The 25,633-nt window shown below is 46.0% G+C and overlaps 1 protein-coding gene and 1 long non-coding RNA gene across 2 annotated transcripts in view; one reads left to right on the top strand and one right to left on the bottom strand.

Moving 5' to 3' along the window:
• Position 1: 1 nt before the first annotated feature.
• IGFBP7 (insulin like growth factor binding protein 7) lies at positions 2-25,428 on the bottom strand. Its single transcript, XM_081845566.1, has 5 exons — positions 24,896-25,428; positions 5,400-5,509; positions 3,507-3,623; positions 864-990; positions 2-193 (listed from the first exon to the last, which is right to left on the bottom strand). The coding sequence occupies exons 1-5, from the start codon at positions 25,356-25,358 to the stop codon at positions 174-176; spliced, it is 837 nt and encodes a 278-aa protein (XP_081701692.1). The 5' UTR covers positions 25,359-25,428; the 3' UTR covers positions 2-173.
• LOC309332618 overlaps positions 4,182-25,633 on the top strand; it is an 86,616-nt gene continuing 65,164 nt past the window's right edge. The window contains exon 1 of the long non-coding RNA XR_014152250.1: positions 4,182-4,207. This is a non-coding gene — a long non-coding RNA (uncharacterized lncRNA). The remainder of the gene's footprint in view (positions 4,208-25,633) is intronic.

The raw sequence follows: 25,633 nt of genomic DNA, 5'->3' as shown, positions 1-25,633 counted from the left end.
ATCCGTTGTAAAATATTTTATTGATACATTAGCAAAAATTATACAAGGGATGAATAACTGTAGAGGTGCCATGAAAGGGAAATAAACACAGCAGTTTTCTCGGAGATTAACATAAACCTAGCATGGATGAGATAGCCTCTACTTCTTCATGTGCAATATAGAATCTTCAGATTTCACAGTTCAGCACCATCTCCTGCAAATAAATAAATAAATGCAGAAGGGTTATGTTTTCTTTGAAATGCACATGAGAGAACTGAGAAGCTCTGTGAATTCCCTTGAAGCAAAAAAACAAAAACCCCAAAACATATTGCTTTTAAAAATATCTGTAAAAGCTCCCCAATAATAGATAAACAGGGTCTTTAGGCTGCATATACAAAAGCATGATTTCTTGTCCTGACCTGGGACCCATTTGCAAGCAATACTGAATGTTGTGATAGCCAATGCTCAAGCATGCGTCTCCATTCCAGGCTCCTGCCAGCTCCTTTTACAATGTCCTGCAGGACTATAATCACAAGGCAAGCGGAACTATGAATCTATCCTCTTGCTTTGCTAAGCTGGCCAGGAAAGAAAAGAAACAGCTCCAGACATGAGTGGGAGCCTGTTTCACCTTCTTGATGACTTTGCATTGTGTCAATTAAAAAAACACACCTTATTTTCAGTTGCCTTGACATTTAACAACACCCATTGAAACTCGAGTCAGATTTTCTGAATTCTTGTAGGAAATGTTAAAACATGACTGTACACGATATGCTACTAAAGTCAACAGGCTCACATTTTTTTTATATCCAGTCACATGTTGGCTTTTCATATTGGCCCCAATGCAGTAAAGTGCGCGCTCTCTCACACACAAAAAAACTCCCTACCTTTTTTTGTGGGTATTTCCTGTAAAGAATTAACCACAGTAATTCTTGAAGAAGCTGTTGCCTCTCCTTTGGAGTTCAGTGCATGGCACTCGTATTCTCCAGCATCATCCTTGCTCAAAGGGGATATCTGTTGAAACAGAGCCATGATAAATTGGCTGCATCCTGGATACTTGGTTAAGCCGAGCCCCAAGTCCATTGCAAGACAGTTTTCCAGATGAACAACTAGAACAACTTCAGTTTTTGTTGCAATTAATGGAAAGCATTTGGATATGAATCTCGCGCGCACACACACAATTGACTTAAGTTAATAACGTGTAATTGTGGGCATGAGAAAGTTTTAAAATGAAGGGATCTGCATTTGTCTCATATCTTTCTTGAAAAGATGTCTAGCAAGACCCTGGAAACAGTTCTGAAGGCTGTTCATCTCTAGATGGAAAACATGTGTTCTCAAATTTATTTTTTATGGTATGGATCCAAAAGTTCCCCATGGGAGCATGCTGGGCATTTTTCCTTGTACAGGGGTGATTCTCCCACCCACCCCACCCAGCGTATTGTTCTGCATCATCCTGACTCTCACACAGCTCTGGCAAGAAAGCGGGGGGGGGGGGGAGAGTCTCAGTGGATTTATGCCTATTCTTTGGATCTAAGCCGTAACTTGTGTCCCAGCTTTCTGCTCTCCAGGCTTTTAATGCAATCACAGTATATAATGCACACTGAATCTGTAATCAGCAGCCAATTATTTACTTGGAACAGCAGGCATCCCAAATAAATGGCAAGTTCTGCCTTCTGAAAGCCCCTAGCAGAGCTGGCTCAATGGGTCTCTCAGTGAAGTAAATTCCAATAGTACCACCATACAAAGGAACAGCCTGCTCCTATCTTAAAAGTTGTCAGACTCACCTTGGAAGGGAAATACACCCAGTTAGGCCTCACCTGAAATATCTCTCTCACACGCACACACTTACACTTTATTCATTTTATTTAACAAATTTTATGCTGCTCAATCGTAAAAAAACTCGAGTGGTTTCTCCATTTGAATGAAGTTGAGCAAGATGTCAGAGGCCAAATTCCACTCAAAAGGTCAAGAGGAAAAGTGATCTTGAAACATCCCATCCCATCCCATCCCATCCCATCCCATCCCATCCCATCCCATCCCATCCCATCCCATCCCATCCCATCCCATCCCATCATCATCATCATCATCATTATTATTATTATTATTATTATTATTATTATTATTATTATTATTATTATTCCGCCCATCTGACTGGGTTGCCCCAGCCACTCTGGACAGCTCCCAACAACAACAACAAAAAAACCCCAGTAAAAACACAGCACAACATCACACACTAAAAACCTCCCTGAAGAGGGCTGCCTTCAGACATCTTCTAAAAGTTTTGTGTTCTTGATTTCCTTGACATCTGGTGGGAGGGCGTTCCACAAGGCAGGTGCCACTACCAAGAAGGCCCTTTGTCTGGTTCCCTGTAACCTCCCTTCCTGCAGTGAGGGAACGGTCAGAAAACCCTCAGAGGAAGACCTCAGTATCCAGGCTGAACAATTGAGGTGGAGAAGCTTCTTCAGGTATACTGAGCCAAAGCCATTTAGGGCTTTAAAGGTCAAAACCAACACTTTGAATTGTTCTTGGAAATGTACTGGGAGCAAATGTAGATCTTTTAGAACCGGTGTTATATGGCGCCTGCGGCCGCTCCCAGTCACCGGTCTAGCTGCCACATTCTGGATTAGTTGCAATTTCCGAGTCACCTTCAAAGGTAGCCCCACATAGAGCGCATTGCTATAGTCTAAGTGGGAGATAACTAGAAAATGTATCTTCCAAGGTTCACATTCATGCTGTATACCAGATGTTCAGAACCTTTTTCAGCCAGAGAACTCTGCTCCCTTGTGGTAGGTGAGGGCCAGAGGCAAAGGCGGATGGAGCAGTGGGAACCTGCCCTTGTACATTCAAGAGTCAGAGGTTTGTTATACAGTGGTACCTTGGCTGTCAAACTTAATCCATTCTGGGAGTCCTTTCAACTCCCGGAACCGTTTGAAAACCAAGGCACGGCTTCAGATTGGCTACAGGAGCTTCCAGCACTCAAATCGGAAGCCGCGTCAGAAGTTCGGCTTCCAAGAAACATTCACAAACCGGAATATTTACTTCCGGGTTTGCAGCATTTGGAAGCCAGTTTGTTCAGGAGCCAAGCTGTTCGACAACCAAGGTACCACTGTATCTGGGGGTGGCGAACCTGTGGCTTCCTATATGTTGCTGGACTACAACTCCCCTGTCTCTTTTGATGACCGGAGTACAATAACTGTTGGATGGCCCCAGATTAGCAACCCCTGTGCTACAAGCAAGGAGGCGAATGTTCCATGGTCACGTGGACTGCTAGCAGGCCTAGAAAGGCACAAACTCACCCACTCACTAGACACAGCCCCAAGGTGCCACGATCTGTCCCAGCCCTCAGTCTGAACTGCCTCTTTCTTCCCTGAAAGAGGCTGCCACTCTGTCAAAATGCTAGTAATAATCACAGGGAGACCCCCTTAAAATTAATGGACCTAAGTTACTCGTGTCTAGTAATGTAAGTGGGGGACTAACGATGGATACAACCCACTCTGATTATTTCAACTGAAATGAGAACAGGAACTTACCAATACCCAACCAGTCACTTCATGTTTCTCAGGACCACCACGAGTCTGGATGGCTAAGTTGTCCCGATCTCCTGGAAGAAGCTCCATTCTTTGGATGCCATATTGGCCTTTTATTATCTGGCAGATGAGGGGAAAGTCTTACAGTTAAAGTTCCCCCGCTCCAATTGCCTCTGGATTGTCCCAATACCTTAATTTCCCAGAGTTTAAGATAGTTGGAAGTTTTACGCATTTGGAGGAAATATAATTCTATGGGAAGAATTCAGCATTGCAATTAAGGCCACTGCTCTGGCAGGCCATGCATATTGCCTTGGCAAATGGAAAAATCCCTCCCTCTCCTCCTCTGTGCGCTGTTCCAGGGGTGCTCTTGACCCCCAATTTCGGCAGGGAGGCCCATTGTGCAAGTGGAAGATCTTGTGAGGGGCTTCTGCTGGCAGGACCAGTTACCATATTTTTTGCTCTATAAGACTCAATTTTTCCCTCCTAAAAAGTAAGGGGAAACGTGTGTGCGTCTTATGGAGCGAATGCAGGCTGCGCAGCTATCTCAGAAGCCAGAACAGCAAGAGGGATTGCTGCTTTCACTGCACAGCGATCCCTCTTGCTGTTCTGGCTTCTGAGATTCAGAATATTTTTTTTCTTGTTTTCCTCCTGCAAAAACTAGGTGTGTCTTGTGGTCTGGTGCGTCTTATAGAGCGAAAAATACAGTAGTTGATTCCCGCCCGTGGCTAGCAGCCATGATGAACGGGGTGCAGCTACTAGGCAAAAGCACTCCTGGCCATGGAGATGACCTGAGCATTCAGGAGCACAGCTGGACCCCAGCAAGTTCCCAGGGTGTAAACCTGGTTCTTCAAGGGCTACTGCCCCATCCCAAAGGGACAGAATCCCTAACCATGCCTAAAGATATCTCAGAAACCTGGGAGGTTGGATAGGAATTGGGAACCGAGAGCCTCCAAACACAACGTGCTGACTCTTAGCCACCTCAAAGAAACCAAGAACGCTTTTGTTATCTAGTTTGAGCTCTCCTGTCTTCCTCTCTAACACCCGCATGGCTGCAGACCGCAGCATGGGTGGAAGATCGCGAGAGCACTTGCAACGTATCTCCGTGTTTCCAAAGCGCTCAGAATATGCTTGAGCTCAGAAGGAGGCATTCCTTAATACTTGTGCCTCTTCCCTACAGAGGCCCTAATATGGTAAAGTGCAACAGAGCTGGTTTTAGAAGGATAAACAGGAACGAAACCCAGAAAAGGTGCTGGAAAGCAAGGCACGGGGGGGGGGGGCGGGGGGATCTTTTCTACTTATCCACAAACTGCACAATCTCTTTTGGTCACAGAGTCGGTAGCTTTGTTTTTGCAAGTAACTGTTGTTAAAAAACCTCCCCCTCAAATATTTTTATCAGTTTTCATTATAGCAAAGTACAAATAAAAAAAGCGCGCCCCTTTCAGTAATCTCAATTATGCTTGCAGAGCTCCGAGGGAGTGTTTGACTTGGCAACGCGTTTAGATTTCCCCTCCTCCAAGCCTCATTCTTGTTTTGTCATGTTCCGTCCTAATCCCTTCTGTTTATGCATCTGGAATACCTTTATGGTCACCTTTCTCAGTGGTTAATTGCTCAAAACAATACCTTTCCAATTGTCTAAATTCCCCTGTCCTCCTCCTGTATCCCTCCATGTGTCAAAATTACCTGTCAAGGTTAGCACACAAAGTGCTCTTGCAGAGGACACAATCCACCAGGGCTTTCCATGCAACGGCACCCAATGGAATGAATCAATGGGAGCTGGGGGCAGGACATACTGGTGGTGCTCTTCTGCAGATCTTGGGAGAACTTGGCAGTGCTCTGGTGAAGCACTGCATTGATTTCAGGGGATCATTTTCAAAATTAACATCAAACGTCACTGACCTTGTTCCAAGTAAGCACTGGAGTTGGGACGCCAATGACCTCACAGCTCAGGAAAATCTGGGCCCCAGTCACATTCCAGATGTCTTTTGGGGGTGTCACAATGGATGGTCCTGGAAACAAGAGAAAGTCAGGCAATGCAGGCAGGAATTAATAGGATGAAGTACAGCCGTACTTCCGTTCCAGAAGTCCATTCGACTTCCAAAACATTCGGAAACCAAAGTGCAGCTTCTGATTGGCTGCAGGAAGCTCCTGCAGCCAATCGGAAGCTGTGGAAGCCCCATCGGATGTTCAGTTTCCAAAAATAATTCACAAACCGGAACAGTCACTTCCAGGTCTGCGGCGTTCGGGAGCCAAAACGTTCGAGAACTAAGCGGTTTGTTGTTTGTTTTTAGATAGATAAACTTTATTTGCATTAGCCAACGGCCATGGTAACATAAAACAAGCAATATATACAAATAAAAAGTCAACAATGGGTAAAAAGGGCAATCAAATGACCAAGATTATTGTTCAGATAGTGGCCCTTAATCTCATTGCACCCTCGATAAACCTAGCAACCTTTGCTGTTGTCTGATAAAAGAAAGAACAATGTGGCCACAGATGGGCGGCCTGGGATGGTAAGGAAGAGTGGGATGGTGATCTCATTCCTCAGAACTTTATAAAGGGGACAGGACAGGAGAACATGAGCCACTGTTTGAAAACCAAGGTATGACTGTACTGTCACAAATTCTTTAAAAGTTAGTAAGTAAACAATATGTCATCTGGCTAAACTTGAGCCGTATTGTTTCATCCCTGAGCTGGGCCTTGCTAGCTAGGAGTGATGGGAGTTGTAGTTCAACAACATCTGGGGGCCCAAGGCTGAGAAAGGCTGATCTAGTCCAACCCTCTCTCAGGTGGCCGGACAGTATCCAGCTTCCTGAAGGAACTATTGCTTGTCCAGTTTCAAGGGTCAACCTCATCCAAGCAGCAGAGATGGGAGAGCAAAGAGGGACAGCTGTTTCCTGTTTGCGAGCTCCGCTGCGTCACTGGTGTAATCGACAGTACTGTACAGTCTTGCCTCTGCACGATCACTCTTTGTACAAGGGAATGGCCTCCAGTGGCTTCCAGAAATGTCAACAAGACATAGAAGTTGCTTTCCCTCCCCCCCCCCAATAAATAAATAAATAGATATAAATTATATGAAATTCAAAGACTATTTAGCTAAATATGCTAAGACAATTTAAATAGAAATACTCGCAAATACCCGATAGGCTTAGGATTTAAGTATGTGATGTTATAGAATAATATGTTTAAAGTTAAAATGAAATGTTTTAAAAAGTTAACATGAAAAGAAAGAAAGATGTTAAGTGATTAATTTTATGAAAAATCTGTTTTGGAAAACTGTTACAAAGATATACATTGAAACTCAGCCAGGGGGATTTGAGGAAGTCTCTTAACAATGTTACTAAGATTGGATAATGTACAGTTAGGATTTATGTTAGCTAGTTTGTTTATGAATTTTGGAAAATCAATAAAAAAAATATTGATAGATAGATAGATAAATAAATAAATAAATGGCAATATCTCCTTAAGAAACATTTCTTTGCTTTTAAGGTCTCCCCCGCCCCCGGTAAGGGAGATTATTTCCCCCTCCTAAACTACTGTGTTACTCCTAATGGATGAACATTGCCCATGGAATTCAAGTGAAAAATCTAAGAGAGTCCTAGGAGAAGGGGGGGGGGGAGCTTTTCGCAGCGCTCCAAAGTTTTATTTAGCACGAAAGGCCCTGCTGGATTTTAGATCGCAGGCTACAATCGCGAGCTTCTTTCTTTGGGTAGGCAGAGTTGGCTGGGTTGTGACCCTTTGTTCTATTTCCCTCGGATCTGCTTCAGCGTTGGAGAGGAAGTGGGTCCCTGGGGGGCCGTAAGTGCCATGGGAAGAGACAGACCTTCGGACTCAAGTCAGCTACAGCAATCTTCGCGAGGAAGCGCTGCCAATCCAAGGCATCCAAAAAGCACGATGTCAAGACTGCCCAGGGCTGAACAGCTGAGTGAAAGATATTGTTATACATTTAGAGTGTGTGTGTTTGTGTACGTGTGTGTGTGCAGACCTCCTAAACCAGGCATGGCCAAACTTGGCCCTCTAGCTGTTTTGGAACTACAACTCCCATCATCCCTAGCTAACAGGACCAATGGTCAAGGATGATGGGAATTGTAGTCCCAAAACAGCTGGAGGGCCAAGTTTGGCCATGCCTGTCCTAAACCCTAGGAATTAATAAATGGTAGAATTTTGATGATTTGGGACGTGAAGGGAGAGATACAAGCTGCAGAGGAGTTCCTGGGCTAGCCTATGCAAAAAACAAAACAAAAAATGACCTGGCCAAGCTAGTGCCATTAATAATAATAATAATAATAATAATAATAATAATAATAATTTATTTATACCCCGCCCATCTGGCTGAGTTTCCCCAGCCACTCTGGGCGGCTCCCAATCAAAACAGTACAGCACAGCATTAAATATTAAAATTTAATATTTAAATATTAAGAAACAATACAGGGCCATTGAGGGCCATTGGTAATGCAAGAGAATTGAATCCCCCTCTTGTCCTCAGGTGTGATCAGAGACTGGGGATTAGGAAGGCTGCCAGTGTAATTGGGTGTGAGTTTTGAGCAAGGGTTGCTGAGAAGAAGAAGAAGAAGAAGAAGAAGAAGAAGAAGAAGAAGAAGAAGGAAGGAAGGAAGGAGGACTGGTATCCATTTTGGGCAGGCTGGCTGAAGGCTGGCTGGGAGAGATGCCTTGGACTTCAGTGCTGCATTTCTGTGGAGGAACAAGCCCCACTTGAGATGACCATGCTGTAAGATCTGGACTCCCTCTGTGCAGACTGAAGGTGTCAATAGGTGAATAAACCATATTTATTAAAGCTACAATGGTCCCCCACTGTGTCTCGATTATCCAAAGGAACACACACCCTGGGTGAGTGCCTGGAACCCCATGGGCTCTTGCCCCCGCTTGGCAGAGAGAGGGGGAGGCACCCAACTTTGGTAACAAGACATTTATTTATCTCTGTTGCCTTGTATGATCACAAGGAAAGCCCACGATCCACTGGACAGCCTTCCCATGGCAGAAAGGAATTTAGACCTGAAGGGACCCTCTGGGAAATACAAATATGCAATCAAAAGTCTGGGAAACACAGAAATTCTCAGGATTCTACAGTGGAAATAAGTGGCTTTTGCACAATGAACACTGAACCTACTTTCCCTCCCTTCACCCCCAACCCAGTTCCGTGTGCTCTTTCTAACCATCCTGTAATCAACAATTCAGCCATTGATCTTTATGCAACACATACTTGGAGCTAAATTTCTTTGCTGCTGATACTGCTGATGGCGAATATCAATGTGGTAGTTTGCGAGACTGGACCTGCAGCTATGAAGGCCAATGCTAGTATGAGCCAAGACACAAACAGGTAGCCCGTGAAGATGTTGTGAGCTAAAAGTTTGAGCCTGACAAAAGTCTGCTTATGTTTATGTATGTTCTATGTTATTGGTAAAATAATTAATAGAGGGGAACCCCTTAGTCAGTTCCTGCACTGCCTTGGGCAACATGGGATGTATAGATTAGCATTCCTTTCTACAGAATTGCAATTAAATATACAGACTTTGGAGATGGCAACATATGAATGGCAGCAAAAATCAGTGCTAGATTTATGTATAAGCTAAACAAGCTATGGCTTAGAGCCCCACTCTTTTGGGCCCCCCAAAAAAATTTAAAGGGAAAAAAACTGAATGTACATTTCCAAAATATGATAAAAAACAAAATAAAAGCTACATACAGCAACAGTGTTTGTGTTGTGTAGGCTCCTATGATGTAAGTAATGGGCCCCACCTGCTAGCCTGCTCCCTAAAATATCACTGGTTTGCTCATTTCTATATACAGTAGTACCTTGGGTCTCAAACTTAATCTGCTCTGCAAGTCTGTTCCAAAACCAAAGCGTTCCAAAACCAAGGTGCACTTTCCCATAGAAAGCAACGCAAAATGGATTAATCCGTTCCAGACTTTTAGGGCCCCATTACCTTCAGTAGCTTAGGGCCTCATCAAACCTAAATCCGGTCCTGGCCAAAATGAACAGTGTGTAATGAAGGCTGGATACTTTGTTAAGATTGTTTTTTAACAATGCAAACACCATTACGTGTGGGCCCATCATCCCATGCATTAAAAAGCAATGTTGTCATCTCCATGGGACAGGAAATGCCAATTATAGTTTGTGTTTCTATGGAACAGTTTCATACACTGCAGGATGTCAGTGGCGCACTTGCATCCTGTTGTACGCAGTGTCACAACTTTTGAAAGGCTGCACTGTTCTACAGATGCGGACCACTCCCTTGCAGGACACAAGAAACACAGTCAGAAACTCATTGGCTCCTCTGACATCTGGCTTGTAAGTCTGGCTGCCTGTGTCTGACAAGTGAACATCTCACGTCAATGTTTCCTCATCTGAATTGCACCTTCTAGGAGAGCTATAGCTATAGTCTAGGAGAGCTATAGTCCTGCCAACCTAGCAGTTCAAAAGCATGTCAAAGTGCAAGTATATAAATAGGTACCGCTCCAGCGGGAAGGTAAACGGCGTTTCCGTGTGCTGCTCTGGTTCACCAGAAGCGGCTTAGTCCTGCTGGCCACATGACCCAGAAGCTGTACGCCGGCTCCCTCGGCCAGTAAAGCGAGATGAGCGCCGCAACCCCGGAGTCGGTCACGACTGGACCTAATGGTCAGGGGCCCCTTTACCTAAACATTTTATTAAGTGAAGCTTCTACCATCTCAAAACCCCCACTATCAATTTAGAAAACAAATTTATTGAATAGCTAGTAGGGTCCTAGCGCCCAGTGTACAAGCAATAACATGTGATAATGGAAAGGACGTGCATCTTGAACAAAGTTTTGCAGCTATAATTGGCCCAGTGCAAAACCAAAGTTTCTGTGCTTGCAAATTTGCCCCATCTAGGATGTTGAATGGACGTTGCTAGGAATCACTAGCAGGTGCTGCAAACCTTCTTATTTAGTTCTAGGAACTTCTTCCTAGGAGTCTTTCGCTGCAGATTTCCAGAAGGAGTGGTAAGACATATTTGATCGAGCTCCTCTGACGGCTGAAGTCAGAGAGACTGTTCCCAGCTTGCTTATTCTACAAGCGATCCAATCCGTGGGAACTTCCTAGTTTTCATTCCAGAATCACGGCCGCCTACTGCAGCATGCAGAGCTATCATGTAAGCCACGAATAAGAAGCAGAAGGATTAATATGCAGGGCCTTGTTGCTGTCAAGTTGTGTTATGGCACCTGGGAGGTCGAAGCAATCAAAAACGCCCTTCTCATATTAGGCGTTTCCCAGGGGGAGAAATCTCTTCATCTGCAACTGATTATAAAGTAGTTTGTCTGAAAACAATGTCAGCTGGATTTACAGAGACTTGACAGGAGTTCTTCCTCGTATACCTTTTTTAAAAAATACAGTACTCTGCCGGATGTTTCGTCTCAACAACAATGCATTAAATGAGTAAAAGAAAGAATCATAACTCCCACAAGAAGCCTGTGTAACGGGCAGCGTTCCAAAGGACTTGGTTCAGCAAAGGTCACATGCAGGCTTTCCAGAAAATATTTGGAATTAAAGCACATGTTTATTCGGAATTAAAGCCCATGTTTAGAGGATTACTGGAACTGAAGCCCTGTTGCCCTGAGTGACCAGACATTCGCAGCATTGTGAAACATGGGGGGGGGGTGTTCTTCTGAAAGTTTATATCTTTTCTCCACCCCTCCATCATTAGGCTAACACCACAGAGTTTCATGTGAGAAGTTAGGGAAGAAGTAGATGGAGTTGGGGGGGGGGCCAGAAATGGGCAACCAAGATGCAGTGTCTCCCCTATGAAGAAAAATAGCAGCATTTGGGATTTTATAGTTTAGAGAAAAGGTGAGTTAGAGGTGAGGTGATAGAAGTTTAAAAAATTACGCATGGCATGATGAAAGTACAGTGGTACCTCGGGTTAAGAACTTAATTTGTTCCGCAGTTATGGACCACAGGTATGAAATTTATGGCATGTAATGCCCTAAGAGAGAATTTAATGAAAATGATTTACAGGTGGTACATGACACCAGTCAAGCTTGCAAAAATTTATCATTTGCCCGAAAACAGTTGTTGGAAATGTAATGAGACTGAAGGTACATTCTTTCACCTTTGGTGGACGTGCCCAAGGATTAAGACATTCTGGGAGATGATTGATAATGAAATGAAAAAGGTATTCAAATATACCTTCATGAAGAAACCAGAGGCCTTTCTCCTGGGCATGGTCGGCCAATTGGTGCCAAAGAAGGATAGAATATTTTTTATGTATGCAACAACAGCAGCAAGAATACTCATTGCAAAGTATTGGAAGACTCAAGATTTACCCACCCGGGAAGAGTGGCAGTTGAAGTTGATGGACTACATGGAATTGGCGGAAATGACTGGCAGAATCCGAGACCAGGGAGAAGAGATGGTGGAAGAAGATTGGAAGAAATTTAAAGATTATTTACAGAAATATTGTAAAATTAAGGAATGTTAGAAAGATGTTGAAATGAAGTTACATGGCTTTAGCAGAAATGCTATAAAGAATTAAGTACAATAGATTGTAAATGGATTAAAGGAAAAAATAATGTTGGAATTTGTTAAGTTAAATGATAGGACAGAAAATTGAGGAAGATGGAAAGGATTTGCTGAGACAATTAATCGAAGTGGAACACAAAAAAAGGGAGGTGTGAGGAGGTCGTTGAAACAAGTAAATGAAAGTTAATAACACTGAAAGTATTGGATGTGTTTTTCTTTCTTTTTCTTTTAATTGTTTTTGGTTTTTTGTTATGTATATGTAGTATTTTTGTCTTTGTATTGTATTGTATGGTTTTGTTATGTTTAATTCTTTTTCTTTTCTTTCTGTAACTTTTAAAACTTTAATAAATATTATTTTTTTTTAAAAAAGGAAGAACTTAATTTGTTCCGGAGGTCCGTTCTTAACCTGAAACTGTTCTTAACCTGAAGCACACTTTAGCTAATGGGGCCTCCCGGTGCTGCCGCGCGATTTCTGTTCTCATCCTGAGATAAAGTTCTTAACCCGAGGTACTACTTCTGGGTTAGCGGAGTCTGTAACCTGAAGTGTCTGTAACCTGAGCTACCACTGTAGATAAGAGATACATTTTTCTCCCTCTCTCATAAGATTCCTAAGGCCAATTTCTACTTCTTCCCTTCCACCTCCAGAGCCCCACCCTACCCCAGGGGTGTAGGAAGGGGGGAAAGACTGCCATGACTGCCCCCACTGAGGGGGTGACATTCAGCGCACCGCCCGCCCGCAACTCCCAAGCCTACCCCGAGTCGTCGGGGTAAGGGGTGGAGCTATGCTGCTTTGCCGGCGGCATTCACATCAACTGATAGGAAGTGCCTACAGAGGGTGGTGAATACAGCTGTCCTGTGAATCCGCTGGATGAAATAGCGGAAGAACGTTGCCTCAGGAGAGTGAGGGAAATTCTCAGGGATGATTCACACCCTGGCCAGCACTTTCTTGATCTCCTGCCCTCAAGCAGAAGATATAGAAGCAGGATTAGCTGCACCAACAGGGTAAAGAACAGCTTCTATCCATGGGCTGTTAGGCTGCTGAATGAAAAGATAACAGGGCAACTGACTTTTGGGTTTGGTGGGTGGGTGTCAGTAAATGAGGGGAATTAAGACTAAGAGAGCTGAGTGGGGTGCGCGCGTGTAATCTCACTGTATACAAGTTGTACAAGTGACAATAAAGTATTTCAATTTCCCCCTTCCCCCTTTGTTTTGACAGCTTGGGGGAGGCTTGGGAGTGGTGGGAGGGTGGCACACCGAATGTCTGCCATGGGCGGCTTGCTCCGTCCCCGGCTGCAGGCCATATGCGCCACTCCGGGCACCCGAGTGGCTATCCCAGCGGCGTAGTGTGGGTTGTCAGCACCTGGGGCAAGGCAAGTAATGTGCGCCCCCTAACCCGGGGCAAGGCAAGTAATTTGCGCCCCTAACCCCTAACCTGCCGCCGCTGCCAGCTTCTTCTTGCTGCTGCCTGGGCTGGGCTATTTACGGTAAGGTAGCCACGGCGGCGGCAGGTCCGTGTCAGGTGATCTGAGGCGAGTTGCCGCTGGTGCTGCCGCCCAAACGACGCCGCTTGCCTGGAGAAGGAGGAGGGCAGAGAGGCGAGGAAAATGCAACATGGCCCAGCAGCTGCAGCAGCAGCGGTGGTGGGGGGGCTGTGAGGAGGGGCTGCCTGGCGCGCCCTCCGTGGCCCTGATGCGCGGGGACCATGGCGAGCGCTGAGAGCTGCTGCCTGCCGGACGCCTTCAGCCCGGACGCACACACAGCTCGTCGGTTCCGCGAGACATGGGGCTCTGCTACAGCCTGCGCCCGAGGCTCTCCGGCGACTCCGGAGGCGGCGAGCGCGCCCCCCATATGTTGCGCCCAGTGCGGCTGGCCCCCCCTGCACCCCCCACGCTACGCCACTGGGCTATCCTGAGCCTGGGAGGGCACCCTCCACGCCACACCCCCTCGGGAGCATGCCTGCCCTGGGCAGCGTGGGCATATGCTTTGCCACTGCCCTACCCCATTCCTGATATCCTAGAAGCTCCCAGGTCCAGGCCATTGTTTTGGATTTTTAGATTTTCCTGCTTATCACAGTTTAGGAAGTGAAAACCGGGCCACCCAAAAATGAAGCGGTGGTTTCTGCATCCTTAATAAAGTCCCAAGGCACGCATAAAGCATTATCTTGTTTTTGGGTGGCCCAGTATGTCTTCCAAATTGATAAACACTTGATCACTTGCGTTCGCTATTAGTATATGTTATGTTTATATGTGTGTATGGGAAAAAAGTAAACGGAGAGAGGTGCTGTGATCCAGACTTCTTTGGTAAAAGTATACACAGCAGCTCAGTGGTCCAACCGGTGCTATAAAAACCGTATCTAGAAACAGCTGTGTAGTTAAAATGTTTAGCTATGCTTCCCTCAAAGTCATTGCATTTTTATCGCCTCAGAAAAGAAAATAGGTGCAGCTCTTCACATTAACATTCCTAGCCGCTATTTGGGAGGTGGCTAGAAGTTGCTTGGATGTTTCTGGCTAGGACTTCACTATTTCTGAGCGCTCTGCAGATTCTTCTTGGGTCAGTTAGCACTGACTATATATGCTTACTTGCGTCCCACATTCTCACCCTACTTAAGCAGGTAATCTAAAAACTCCAAGAAGTCTCTTGTAGTCACTAGGAAGCTGACCCAGCAGTTCGGATTACCAAGGGAAACGGAAAGTCTTTCGCAAGGTCCCCTGACACATACCTAGAAAAATCTCAGGCACCTGATCGCATAAGCCTCAGACAATCAAAATGTTCTGCTGCCAGCACTGTACTGGTGTTTCTTCAACAGGCCCTAACAAATAACAGATCTCCAAGTTCAGAAAACAGTACAAAACTGATATCAGGGGACAAAATGTGCAACTTCTCTGCTTATAACCTATGTATTTTGCTTCCTCTGAGCCATGGGTAGGCAACCTAAGGCCTGGGGGCCGGATGCGGCCCAATCGCCTTCTCAATCCAGCCCACAGATGGTCCAGGAATCAGCATGTTTTTACACGAATAGAATGTGCCCTTTTATTTAAAATGCATCTCTGGGTTATTTGTGGGGCATAGGAATTCATTCATTTCCCCCCCAAAATATAGTCCGGCCCACCACATGGTCTGAGGGACGGTGGACCGGCCCACGGCTGAAAAAGGTTGCTGACCCCTGCTCTGAGCCCTCTCCTCCAAGCCTTACAGGACATCTCTAGCCTGTGTGGTCCTGCCTCTCTACATTACTTTGATCTGAATGTTCCCAGGCCACGCATGAGACTGAGCACAGCAAAACAACCAGCAAGTCTTTAATGTCAATTGGAAAAGCTTAAATTACATTTTCCAGAATAATAGTGGCTCACTGGGACGAGAATACTGAAAGCCCCCAAATGGACAGAAGGTGCCATCTTCAAAGACGAGAGAGGGAGAAGAAGTCATGCCCTAAGGAGGGCAAGCCTGGTACATTCCCAGACTTATTGACTATAAAAACTGGCACAGTTCCATTGTCATGACAGCAGGGTAAAGAATAAAATCTCCCCAATGGAAATAACAAGGATATTATGCAAGGGTGGGTACATTTTAAGCCAGCGTGAAAATATTCACCTTCCAGCTTCAGAAACAGCTTGCCTCAAGCAGAATGTGGATTAGGATAATGCCCTCTGTTAAATGACAACAACTGCCCATGGGGAATCAACCAGTCTAGCGAGTCACAAGTTCCTCAGACCTGGACTAAACATTCTTTAACATGTGGCCATTCCTGGTAAAAGCATCTTCTTGAAGGACTATTTTCTGAGAGCTCAGTGACATATTCCCAGTATGAAAGTTGCTTTTTTCCAAATTCATAGTCTGACAAGCAACTTATAAAGCAAGCAAGTAATCTCTCACAAGAAAGAGGGCCTGTGCAGTCCCATTTGCCACACTTCCTGTGGAAAATATGCACAGCGACAGAAGTTCCAAAATATCTTTTTAACCGGACCCTTGAAAGGAGACCTTTGCCTGACCCTCTGGGCTTTCACTGCACACAAATGGTCTAACCTGCCATGAACTGTAGATCGTTCTTTCCACTGCAGAGATCAGAAAAAATGGTCATTGAGATAAATGCTATCCTTGCAAGGATGAAATATCCACATGCACACTAATTTTTATGTATTAGGCAAATGTGGGGAAAAAAGGATAATCAACCAAAGTTGCCTAAAACAGAAAAACAAAACAAAAACAAAACAGGCTTGGGAATAAACTGCTAGAACAGTGAAGAACAATGCGTCTTGGGCACACATTGCATGGGTTGGCTGGCAACCCTGACCAACATGCCCTTCTGCTCTGAACCAAAGGCAGACCTGAGTGAGTGGTTTGATGTAGGGATACCAAAGAAAGATGTCAAAAACACCAGAACAGGCACTTCTAGTTCTTTATTAAAGAAATGGTGACTTGTCTGCGCCCAATCAAACGCTCATACATCCTTTATGCATGAAGCAGCCTGTCACTTTGCCCAGAACCTCCCATCACAACTGGCTGGTGAGCAGCGTTAGAAACTGATATATGAAAGATAGGAGTTAAATGGCACCTTAAACCTAGGTTATGGCCCCAACAACGGAATGTCTAGGCGTGCTTTTTTAATAACAAAAATACAAAGCCGGAAATGAATGAACTGCCTCTAAAATATTAGATTCGTTTCTCACACTGTCTAGTCCTTCCCCGGCCCACCCCCCTAATATTCTTAAGAGGGTCTCTTCTCCAGTCTTCAGAGAGTAGCTGTAAGGGGAGAGGCAGAAAAAGGTCCTCCTTTCCTTTCACTCTGCAGTTTTAATCTGAAATCTTAGGCGCAGTACGGCACCCAGAAGCTCAGAAATTGCTCGCACTAATGAAATTCCCTGTCACAAAATGGGAGTTTTGAACACTGTTGAACCACAGGTGGTAGCTATCCAAAACTTCTTCCCTCCCTGGGCCAAGAGCCCAGCATTCTGCGGCCCACAGATAAGCACAGCCTCAAAGCAAGCCCATTAGCATATATCAAAGCAAGGAAACATAAACATCTCTGAGCTCCTTCTTGCAATCAACGACCAATTATTTTGGGGGTTATCTTGACTACCAACATGGCGGCTGCAGGCCTTCCAGAACATTTCACTTCAACACAGCTTCCTCAGCTATGAAGACCACAGAGAAGTCTACAGCGGTGACCAGAGAATAAATGACCACTAGGAGGAGAGTGAAGAGAAGAAACACCATGGCAACAACACAACCGGATGTCTTCATCTGCCCCAGGTGCAAAACATCTCTGTCCTGCACTATTCTCCACAACCAGAGCAAGTGTTGCAACCTTCCAACAGCTTGACCTCACCCCCAAAGGCACACGCCTCCATTGTCTCCTGTGACAGATGGATGCCAACAAGCTCCCCTCTTCATGCCCTGTTTTCTATAGTCAGCTTCCCCACAAATTAATGGTCCTCTCCAAACAACTGCATTTAAGTCCTATTCCTAAGCAAACTTTCTTGGAGGAAAAAACAGCGCCATTCTAAATATATTTACACAGAAGAAAGCACCTCTAATTTCAAGGCACCTTATTTGCCAATAAGTATATTTATGCTATGGGACACGGGTGGCACTGTGGGTTAAACTACAGAGCCTAGGACTTGCCGATCAGAAGGTCGATGGTTCGAATCCCTACGATGGGGTGAGCTCCCGTTGCTCGGTCCCTGCTCCTGTCCACCTAGCAGTTCGAAAGCACGTCAAAGTGCAAGTAGATAAATAGGTACCGCTCCGGCGGGAAGGTAAACGGTGTTTCCGTGCGCTGCTCTGGTTCGCCAGAAGCGGCTTAGTCATGCTGGCCACATGACCCCGGAAGCTGTACGTCGGCTCCCTCGGCCAATAAAGCAAGATGAGCACTGCAACCCCAGAGTTGGTCACGACTGGACCTAATGGTCAGGGGTCCCTTTACCTTTACCTTTATATTTATGATGACAAACGAAGAGCCAGGATTCATGTCTCAACTTGTAACAGTGTTGCTTAGGATTGCAACCACTGAACCCCTGAGCAAGGTTGACTAAATTTAGAGAAGGTATGGGCAAATCGGAAGACATCACCAGGGAGACATGATGAAAGGTCTCCAGATCCATAACTTAATCAGTAGTTTAATTATTTAGCAAGATTTATATACCAAAAATATATCTAAAGCATCTTACATAAAAAGGTGGAGGTAAAGGTACCCCTGACCATTAGGTCCAGTCGTGGCCGACTCTGGGGTTGCAGTGCTCATCTCGCTTTATTGGACCAGGGAGCCGGCATACAGCTTCTGGGTCATGTGGCCAGCATGACTAAGCCGCTTCTGGCGAACCAGAGCAGCACACGGAAACACCGTTTACCTTCCCGCCGGAGTGGTACCTATTTATCTACTTGCACTTTGACGTGCTTTTGAACTGCTAGGTTGGCAGGAGCAGGGACTGAGCAACAGGAGCTCACCCCGTCGCGGGGATTCAAACCACCGACCTTCTGATCTTACATAATATCTTACATAATAGAGTGTAAAATATTAGAAAGAATAAAAACTGACTTTATATTTTGATAAATGTCCACTGTTTTAAAGTCAACAGTTTTAAGAACAAACATACAAAACAAATTTACATGCTTGGGTAAGGCTTGCCTAAACAAAGAAGGTTTTAGCAGGCGTATAAAGCAGTAAGTACAACATAGTTACTTGCTTAACATGAATCAGGTGGGAGTGCCGAAGATCAGATGCTGCCACACTAAAAATATCGATTTCTTGCAAGTGTGGAATTAATGTTATACAGCACTTGTAAAAGTGCCAGATCCCTAGATCTAATTGATTAAGTGGCCACATGTGAGACGAGCCTTCAGTAAATCAGTTCCAGTAAATTGGTTCGGTGCTGATGATATTCGCCCAAGGAGTCTAAAAAGAACTCAACTGTTAAAATAAGTGAACTTGGTGACTTTTGTATATAATCTGCCTCCAGAAATGGATAAATGGAACACCAGATATTTTAAAAACTCCCAAACAAGTCCTGGGAACAGCAAGGCAGGCAGATGAACTCAGGAGGGGGAAATAGAAAAGACTACTGTATATATATATGAAGATAAACCAGAGGTGTCAAATCAGGTTCTGCCTAGGGAAAGAGCACAATTTACCGTAACTCAAGCTGGTTTGTATTCCCGCAAGCTCTATTATCTTTCCATTCTGAAAATTTGGCAGTGCTTAACCTCCAGATATTATGAATATTTTGCTAGCAGAACTGCTTTCCCTTTGCTGTTAGCCTCATTAGCACCAAGTCATGGGAAGAACATCAGCTATTTTGGCATTTAAAAACTAGGACAGCTGGACAGCTGGAATTCAAGGATGGACAAAAAGAAGCGCTCTTTCACACAACACATAATTCAGTCAGGGAATTTACTGCCACACAACGTGGCGAAGGCCGCAAGCTTAAAGGGCTTTGAAAAAGGATTACATAAAATGATGGTGAATGGGCCTGTCCGTGACCATTAATCACAACAGCTGAATCAAACGTCCATGTTCAAAGGCAGTATATCTCCAACTCAGCAGGGGAAATGTTGCAAGAATTAGTCATGCAATAATTTCTACACAACACATTCTAATGCATAAGCCTTGCTCATGGTGGCTTCCAACAGTTAAGAGGAACATAATCAAACAACAATGCCAAATATAGTAGAGACAAGTAAAACAATCTCCCGTTTTTAATTGACTGTCTTGTTTTAATAGCACTGTTTTAGTGCGTATTTTAATTATGGATATTTATATTTTAATGGTTTGTGCAATTTGGTTTTTATACTTTGTAAACTGCTTAGAAGCCTACCGTATTTTTCGCTCTATAAGACGCACCAGACCACAAGACGCACCTAGTTTTTGGAGGAGGAAAACAAGAAAAAAAATATTCTGAATCTCAGAAGCCAGAACAGCAAGAGGGATCGCTGTGCAGTGAAAGCAGCAATCCCTCTTGCTGTTCTGGCTTCTGGGATAGCTGCGCAGCCTGCATTCGCTCCATAAGACGCACACACATTTCCCCTTACTTTTTAGAAGGGAAAAAGTGAGTCTTATAGAGCAAAAAATACGGTATTTTGGCATTAAGCAGTATATAAGTTAATAAATACAACAGCAACACCACCACCACCATGTGATGATTTAAATCCATGAACTACCAGGCCAGGCAAAAAAGCCTGCTGGAATGAAAACGTCTTCGCTCACAGGCAGAAGACCATCAGACAGTGGGACACCCGAAACTTGTGAGGCAAGATCTTCTACAATATTGGTGCAGCCACTGACAAAGCCCTGTCTCTCGTAGGTACCAGCCGTCTCTCTACCCACTGGTGGGGAGAGACAGCAAAGGCCTTTCCTCCCCTTTTCTTAGGGAGTGGGCAGATCAAAGAGGAGGAGGGCAGTTTATGACCCTCCAGGGGTCTCTATCCAGCCCTCCAGGTCTCCCTATCTGGCCCTTGATACTTTCTGCAGGCTACACACCTGAGTTGTTTTTGCCTGTCTGGAATGTGCTCTGATAATGACTCTCCCTTGCCTGGACGGAGAAGGGTGTACAAGTGTGTAGAAACTAGCCTACTATACAAAGGTAAAACTTAATATCCTATGCTCCACCCACTTTTCCATCTAGCTCTGCCTACTACTAGAATGGAAGATTGACCAGAATGTTCCCTGGCATGGCTTTAGAAGGGCCAGTAGTTTGAATCGTGCCTGGAAGTGACCTGCCAACTGTTGTGACGTGGGGTTTGTGATTTCAGCTCTTTTGACATAATATGCTGGAGACAGTTCTCTAGTAACACTTCTTTATTAAAGCAACAAGACTGAAACCTGAGGGGGGGGAGAGCTACATTTATAGGGACAGGGAACTAGCTAGAAAGGACACACTTTGGAGGGAACAATATCAGGCAATCACAGTCCTGCCTTTTGGAGGAAACCAATAAGACAGAGGATCCAAATACAGCAGCTTAAATGAACCAATAGTAGCTGTACCCTCTAGAACCAAAAGGCAGTTACTTTACCCCAATGCAAATACAGACAACAACAACACAGATATAAAATCCTTTGACTCAATACACAACCAACCAGTGCAGAACCTATGCAGGTTAGGTATAATACGGCACCTTCTAACCTGCTGGCAGCCACATGCCAGACCCTCCAAGTGTCCCCTATTTTCCAGGGACAGTCCTAGATTTACAGAAGCTGTCCCAGCTCCTGATTTGATCCCAGAATGTCTTACTTTTCTTAGGACATCTCTATTTTCATCAGAGAAATGTTGGAGGGTGAGGGAGTTATGCAACCCCTGAGCCAAGGAGATAAGTAACTATAGAACCTTTAGAAGACAGCTGAAGGCAGCCCTGTATACGGAAGGTTTTTTTAAAAAAATGTTTAATGTTTTATTATGTTTTTATATATGTTGGAAGCCACCCAGAGTGGCTGGGGGAATATAAGATGGGCAGGGTATAAGTAGTAGGAGTAGTAGTGATATACTAATAATAATAATATTTTTTAAATTTTAAAAATTATTTATACCCTGCCCATCTGGCTGGGCTTCCCCAGCCACATAATAATAATAATAATAATAATAATAATAATAATGAACAGGAAGTCCTATTTTCATTGGAGAAATGTAGGAGGGTATAATATGCTGGACCAATTGAAGCATCTGTTGACTCTGCAAACTTAGCTCCCTGAACAGCGCATGGCAATAAGCCAATCACGATGTAACTGAGGCATGCAGCCCCACAGCCAGGTTGGTCTTGGAGCCTCATTTATGCCCACTTCCTCCCATCTATGGCCACACTCTGCTTTAAAGAAGCAGACCTGACGTTGTGTTACTTTATAAAGGAAGGGAGCTGCAGCTTCCCCGCACAGCCAAGCAACTGCAGCCCATCACCGAGAAACTAAGAGCAGGGCTCCTTTCCAAGGCTCCCACACAGGCCTCAGACCGAAAACAAACAAATCGAGTGCTCTCCACCCTGACAGCTTTCTGGGAAAAACAGCTTGGCAGAGTATTGCGCCTGCACTTTGCATCTGAACATAACCGCTGATTTCCACCTCTGCTCTGAGGGCTGGAGAAGCAAAGGTGGCTGGAGGACTTAAAGGCAAGCCTGCCCACAGAAAGAGGGGTGGTCCATTCCTATACAACACGGGTGGGCCAACTCCCAAGAGACTGCAATCTAGAGTTAAAAACTGGCTGTGATCTACCCCCTTTTGGGGTGTTCAGGTCAAAGTTGTTTTTAGGGTGGGGATAAGCCCCGTTTCTTTAGGGTGCCAAAGTGGTTGGGCTTCTTTGAGGGGAGCCAGTGATCTACCAGTGATCTACCACAGACGTCCAGTGATTTACTGGTAGATCACGATCTCTTTGTTGGACATGCTTGCAGTATACAACATAAATACTGTAAAAGGGTGTAGAGGCAAGGAGTACAAAAGCAACACACATAGCATCTCTCTTCACCAGGATCTGTCTGCCTTTGCCTTCTGAATCAGAAACCAGGTAAGCCACCCTTTGAATTTCCAATAATAATAATAATAATAATAATAATAATAATAAGCACATCACCCTGGGGCATCATGGGAAAATAAACTGGTACCAGCTGGGGCCCAGTGCTGAATGGCAGTCACCGGGTTATTTTTAAGGGGAGCCCACAACGGCAGACCCTGCAGAAGTAACAATGAACTTATTCCCAGGTATGTTTATAGGATTACAGCCTGATTCAAAGCCATGAAACTCAGTGGGTGACCCTGGGCAAGTCATTTCCCCTTCCCTTTTGCCTGAAGTTCATTGCTGGAAGTGCAATACACCGTCATAATTACAATAGGTAAAGGTGAAGGGACCCCTGACCATTAGGTCCAGTCGTGACCAACTCTGGGATTGCAGCACTCATCTTGCTTTACTGGCCGAGGGAGCCGGCGTACAGCTTCCGGGTCATGTGGCCAGCATGACTAAGCTGCTTCTGGCGAACCAGAGCAGCGCACGGAAACGCCGTTTACCTTCCTGCCGGAGCGGTACCTATTTATCTACTTGTGTTGGCGTGCTTTCGAACTGCTAGCTGGGCAGGAACAGGGACCGAGCAACGGGAGCTCACCCCGTCACGGGGATTCGAACCACCGACCTTCTGATCGGCAAGCCCTAGGCTCTGTGGTTTAACCCACAGCGCCACCTATTCTTACCCACCCAGTTCAATGGGGCTTATTTGCAGATACGACAGTGTAGCTACCATACAACCCAAACCTATTCATGTTTCTTCAGAAGTAAACCCTACCAAGTTCAGAGGGGCTGAGTTTTAAAATTAAGACTTAACACTTGGGATGTGGACTAGTCAAACTCATGGCTTAAGCTTTGTGATTAAAATAACTAAGAAAAAGATAATGAGCAATAAACTAAAACTGGTAAAAGTTAATAAAAAGCTGATAAAACTAGTAAAAACTAATACAAACTAATAAAAACTGTACAACTAATGCGGAGCTCAAATCAATGCTTCCTCTAACGACGCCATCTTAGCTCCTCCCCCCAAACTCACGGAAGGTACCTGGCTGTCGTCAGGGTTCGAGGCAGTATGCCTGCGATTGCCTGTTAGAATCACAGAATTGTAGAGATGGAAGGGACCCCAAGGGTCATCTAGTCCAACCCCCCTGCGATGCAGGAATCTCAACTAAAGCATCCATATCAGATGGCCATCCAACCTCTAGTTGTAGCATAGGAGCTAACTCCTAGGGGCTGAGGTCCCTTTGCCCCCCATAAAATATTTGAGGGGGCCACCCCTCCCTCAACTTGATGGGATTAGTAGTACAGTGGTACCTCGGGTTAAGTACTTAATTCGTTCCGGAGGTCTGTTCTTAACTTGAAACTGTTCTTAACCTGAAGCACCACTTTAGTTAATGGGGCCTCCTGCTGCCACCGCACTGCCGGAGCCCAATTTCTGTTCTTATCCTGAAGCAAAGTTCTTAACCTGAAGCATTATTTCTGGGTTAGCAGAGTGTGTAACCTGAAGCGTATGTAACCTGAGGTACCACTGTAGTCATGCCTTCTAGGGGATAAAGCCCATCTGTGTGTAAGTGAGCTGGGATGTGGGACTCAACGCTCCGTTGTTCGGATCCATCCAAAACCTTTTCCCACCCGCTTCCTCCCAAGCCATGGACGTAGCCGGGGGTCCAGAGGGCAGCTGCCCTCCCCATCGAGTAAATAATAATAAAAAAGTAACCAATTGCAAAAGTAAAAGCTATGGTTTTCCCAGTAGTGATGTATGGAAGTGAGAGCTGGACCATCAAGAAGGCTGATCCCTGAAGAATTGATGCTTTTGAATTATGGTGCTGGAGGAGACTCTTGAGAGTCCCATGGACTGCAAGAAGATCCAACCTCTCCATTCTGAAGGAAATCAGCCCCGAGTGCTCACTGGAAGGACAGACCCTGAAGCTGAGGCTCCAATACTTTGGCCACCTCATGAGAAGAGAAGACTCCCTGGAAAAGACCCTGATGTTGGGAAAGATGGAGGGCACAAGGAGAAGGGGACGGCAGAGGACGAGATGGTGGGACAGTGTTCTCGAAGCTACAAACATGAGTCTGACCAAACTGCGGGAGGCAGTGGAAGACAGGAGTGCCTGGCGTGCTCTAGTCCAGGGGGTCACGAAGAGGCGGACACGACTAAACGACTAAACAACAACAACAATTGCATTGCAAATAACTGTTCTGCCCCCTAACATAAAGGCTGCCCCCCCATCAGTGGCGTAGCGTAGGGGGTGCAGGGGGGGCCAGCCGCACCGGGGTTAGGGCAAATCCACGGGTTAGGGGGCGCAAATCCACGGGTTAGGGGGCGCAAATTACTTGCCTTGCCCCGGGTGCTGACAACCCACGCTACGCCACTGCCCCCCATAAATCCTGTCCCAAGCTCCCTTCGCAAGCGGCGCCCCCTACCTTGCTCGCAAGGCCCCTTGCTGCGCTGCTCGACGGGGCGCCCGCCGCGGCTCTGGGCGCGCAAGCTGGCCGCCCGCAGCTGGCAGCCGCTGGGGTAGGTGAGCCCGTCGCTGCCGCACACCGGGTAGCGGCTCTTGCAGGCGCACACGCCCGGCTGGCCCTTGCGCCGACGGCGGCACTCCAGGCCGGTGGCGCAGCGGCCCCAGCCCCCGGCGGGCCCGGCCGACGGAGACCCGGCGCCGCACGCCTCGCCCTCGCCCCGCGCGCACTCCCAGCAGCAGCCGCAGCCGTCGCGGACCTTGCCCAGCGGGCAGCCCCGGGCCGGCAGCGGCGGGCACTCGGAGGACGGGGCGCACGGCGGGCAGCCGGCCGAGGGCGAGGGCTCGCCGAGGGACGCCGAGCAGCAGCAGCAGAAGGCCAGCAGGAGGAGGAGGCAAGGCGGCGCCGAGCCGAGACGCGACATCGCGGGGACGACTCGACGGGACGCGGCGGCTGCTGCTGCTGCTGGTATTCCCGCTCCGAGCTGGCGCTGGGAAGAAGCGCTGGGAGAAAAAGGCTGACTTGGAAACTCCACCCCTGAGCCCCTTCCGCCCGCCCGCCTGGATTGGTTTGATTTGTGTTATGTTCGACGTGAGACAGGATGCCAGTAGGTTCTGTTGTTGTTGTTCAGTCGTTTAGTCGTGTCCGCCTCTTCGTCACCCCCTGGAGCAGAGCACGCCAGGCACTTCTGTCTTCCAC

The sequence above is a fragment of the Podarcis erhardii genome, assembly GCF_964252035.2.
Source record: "Podarcis erhardii genome assembly, chromosome: 17".
Classification (NCBI taxonomy): domain Eukaryota; kingdom Metazoa; phylum Chordata; class Lepidosauria; order Squamata; family Lacertidae; genus Podarcis; species Podarcis erhardii.
Note: the sequence above shows the minus strand (reverse complement) of the source record. Positions and strands in the feature narration are given on the sequence as shown.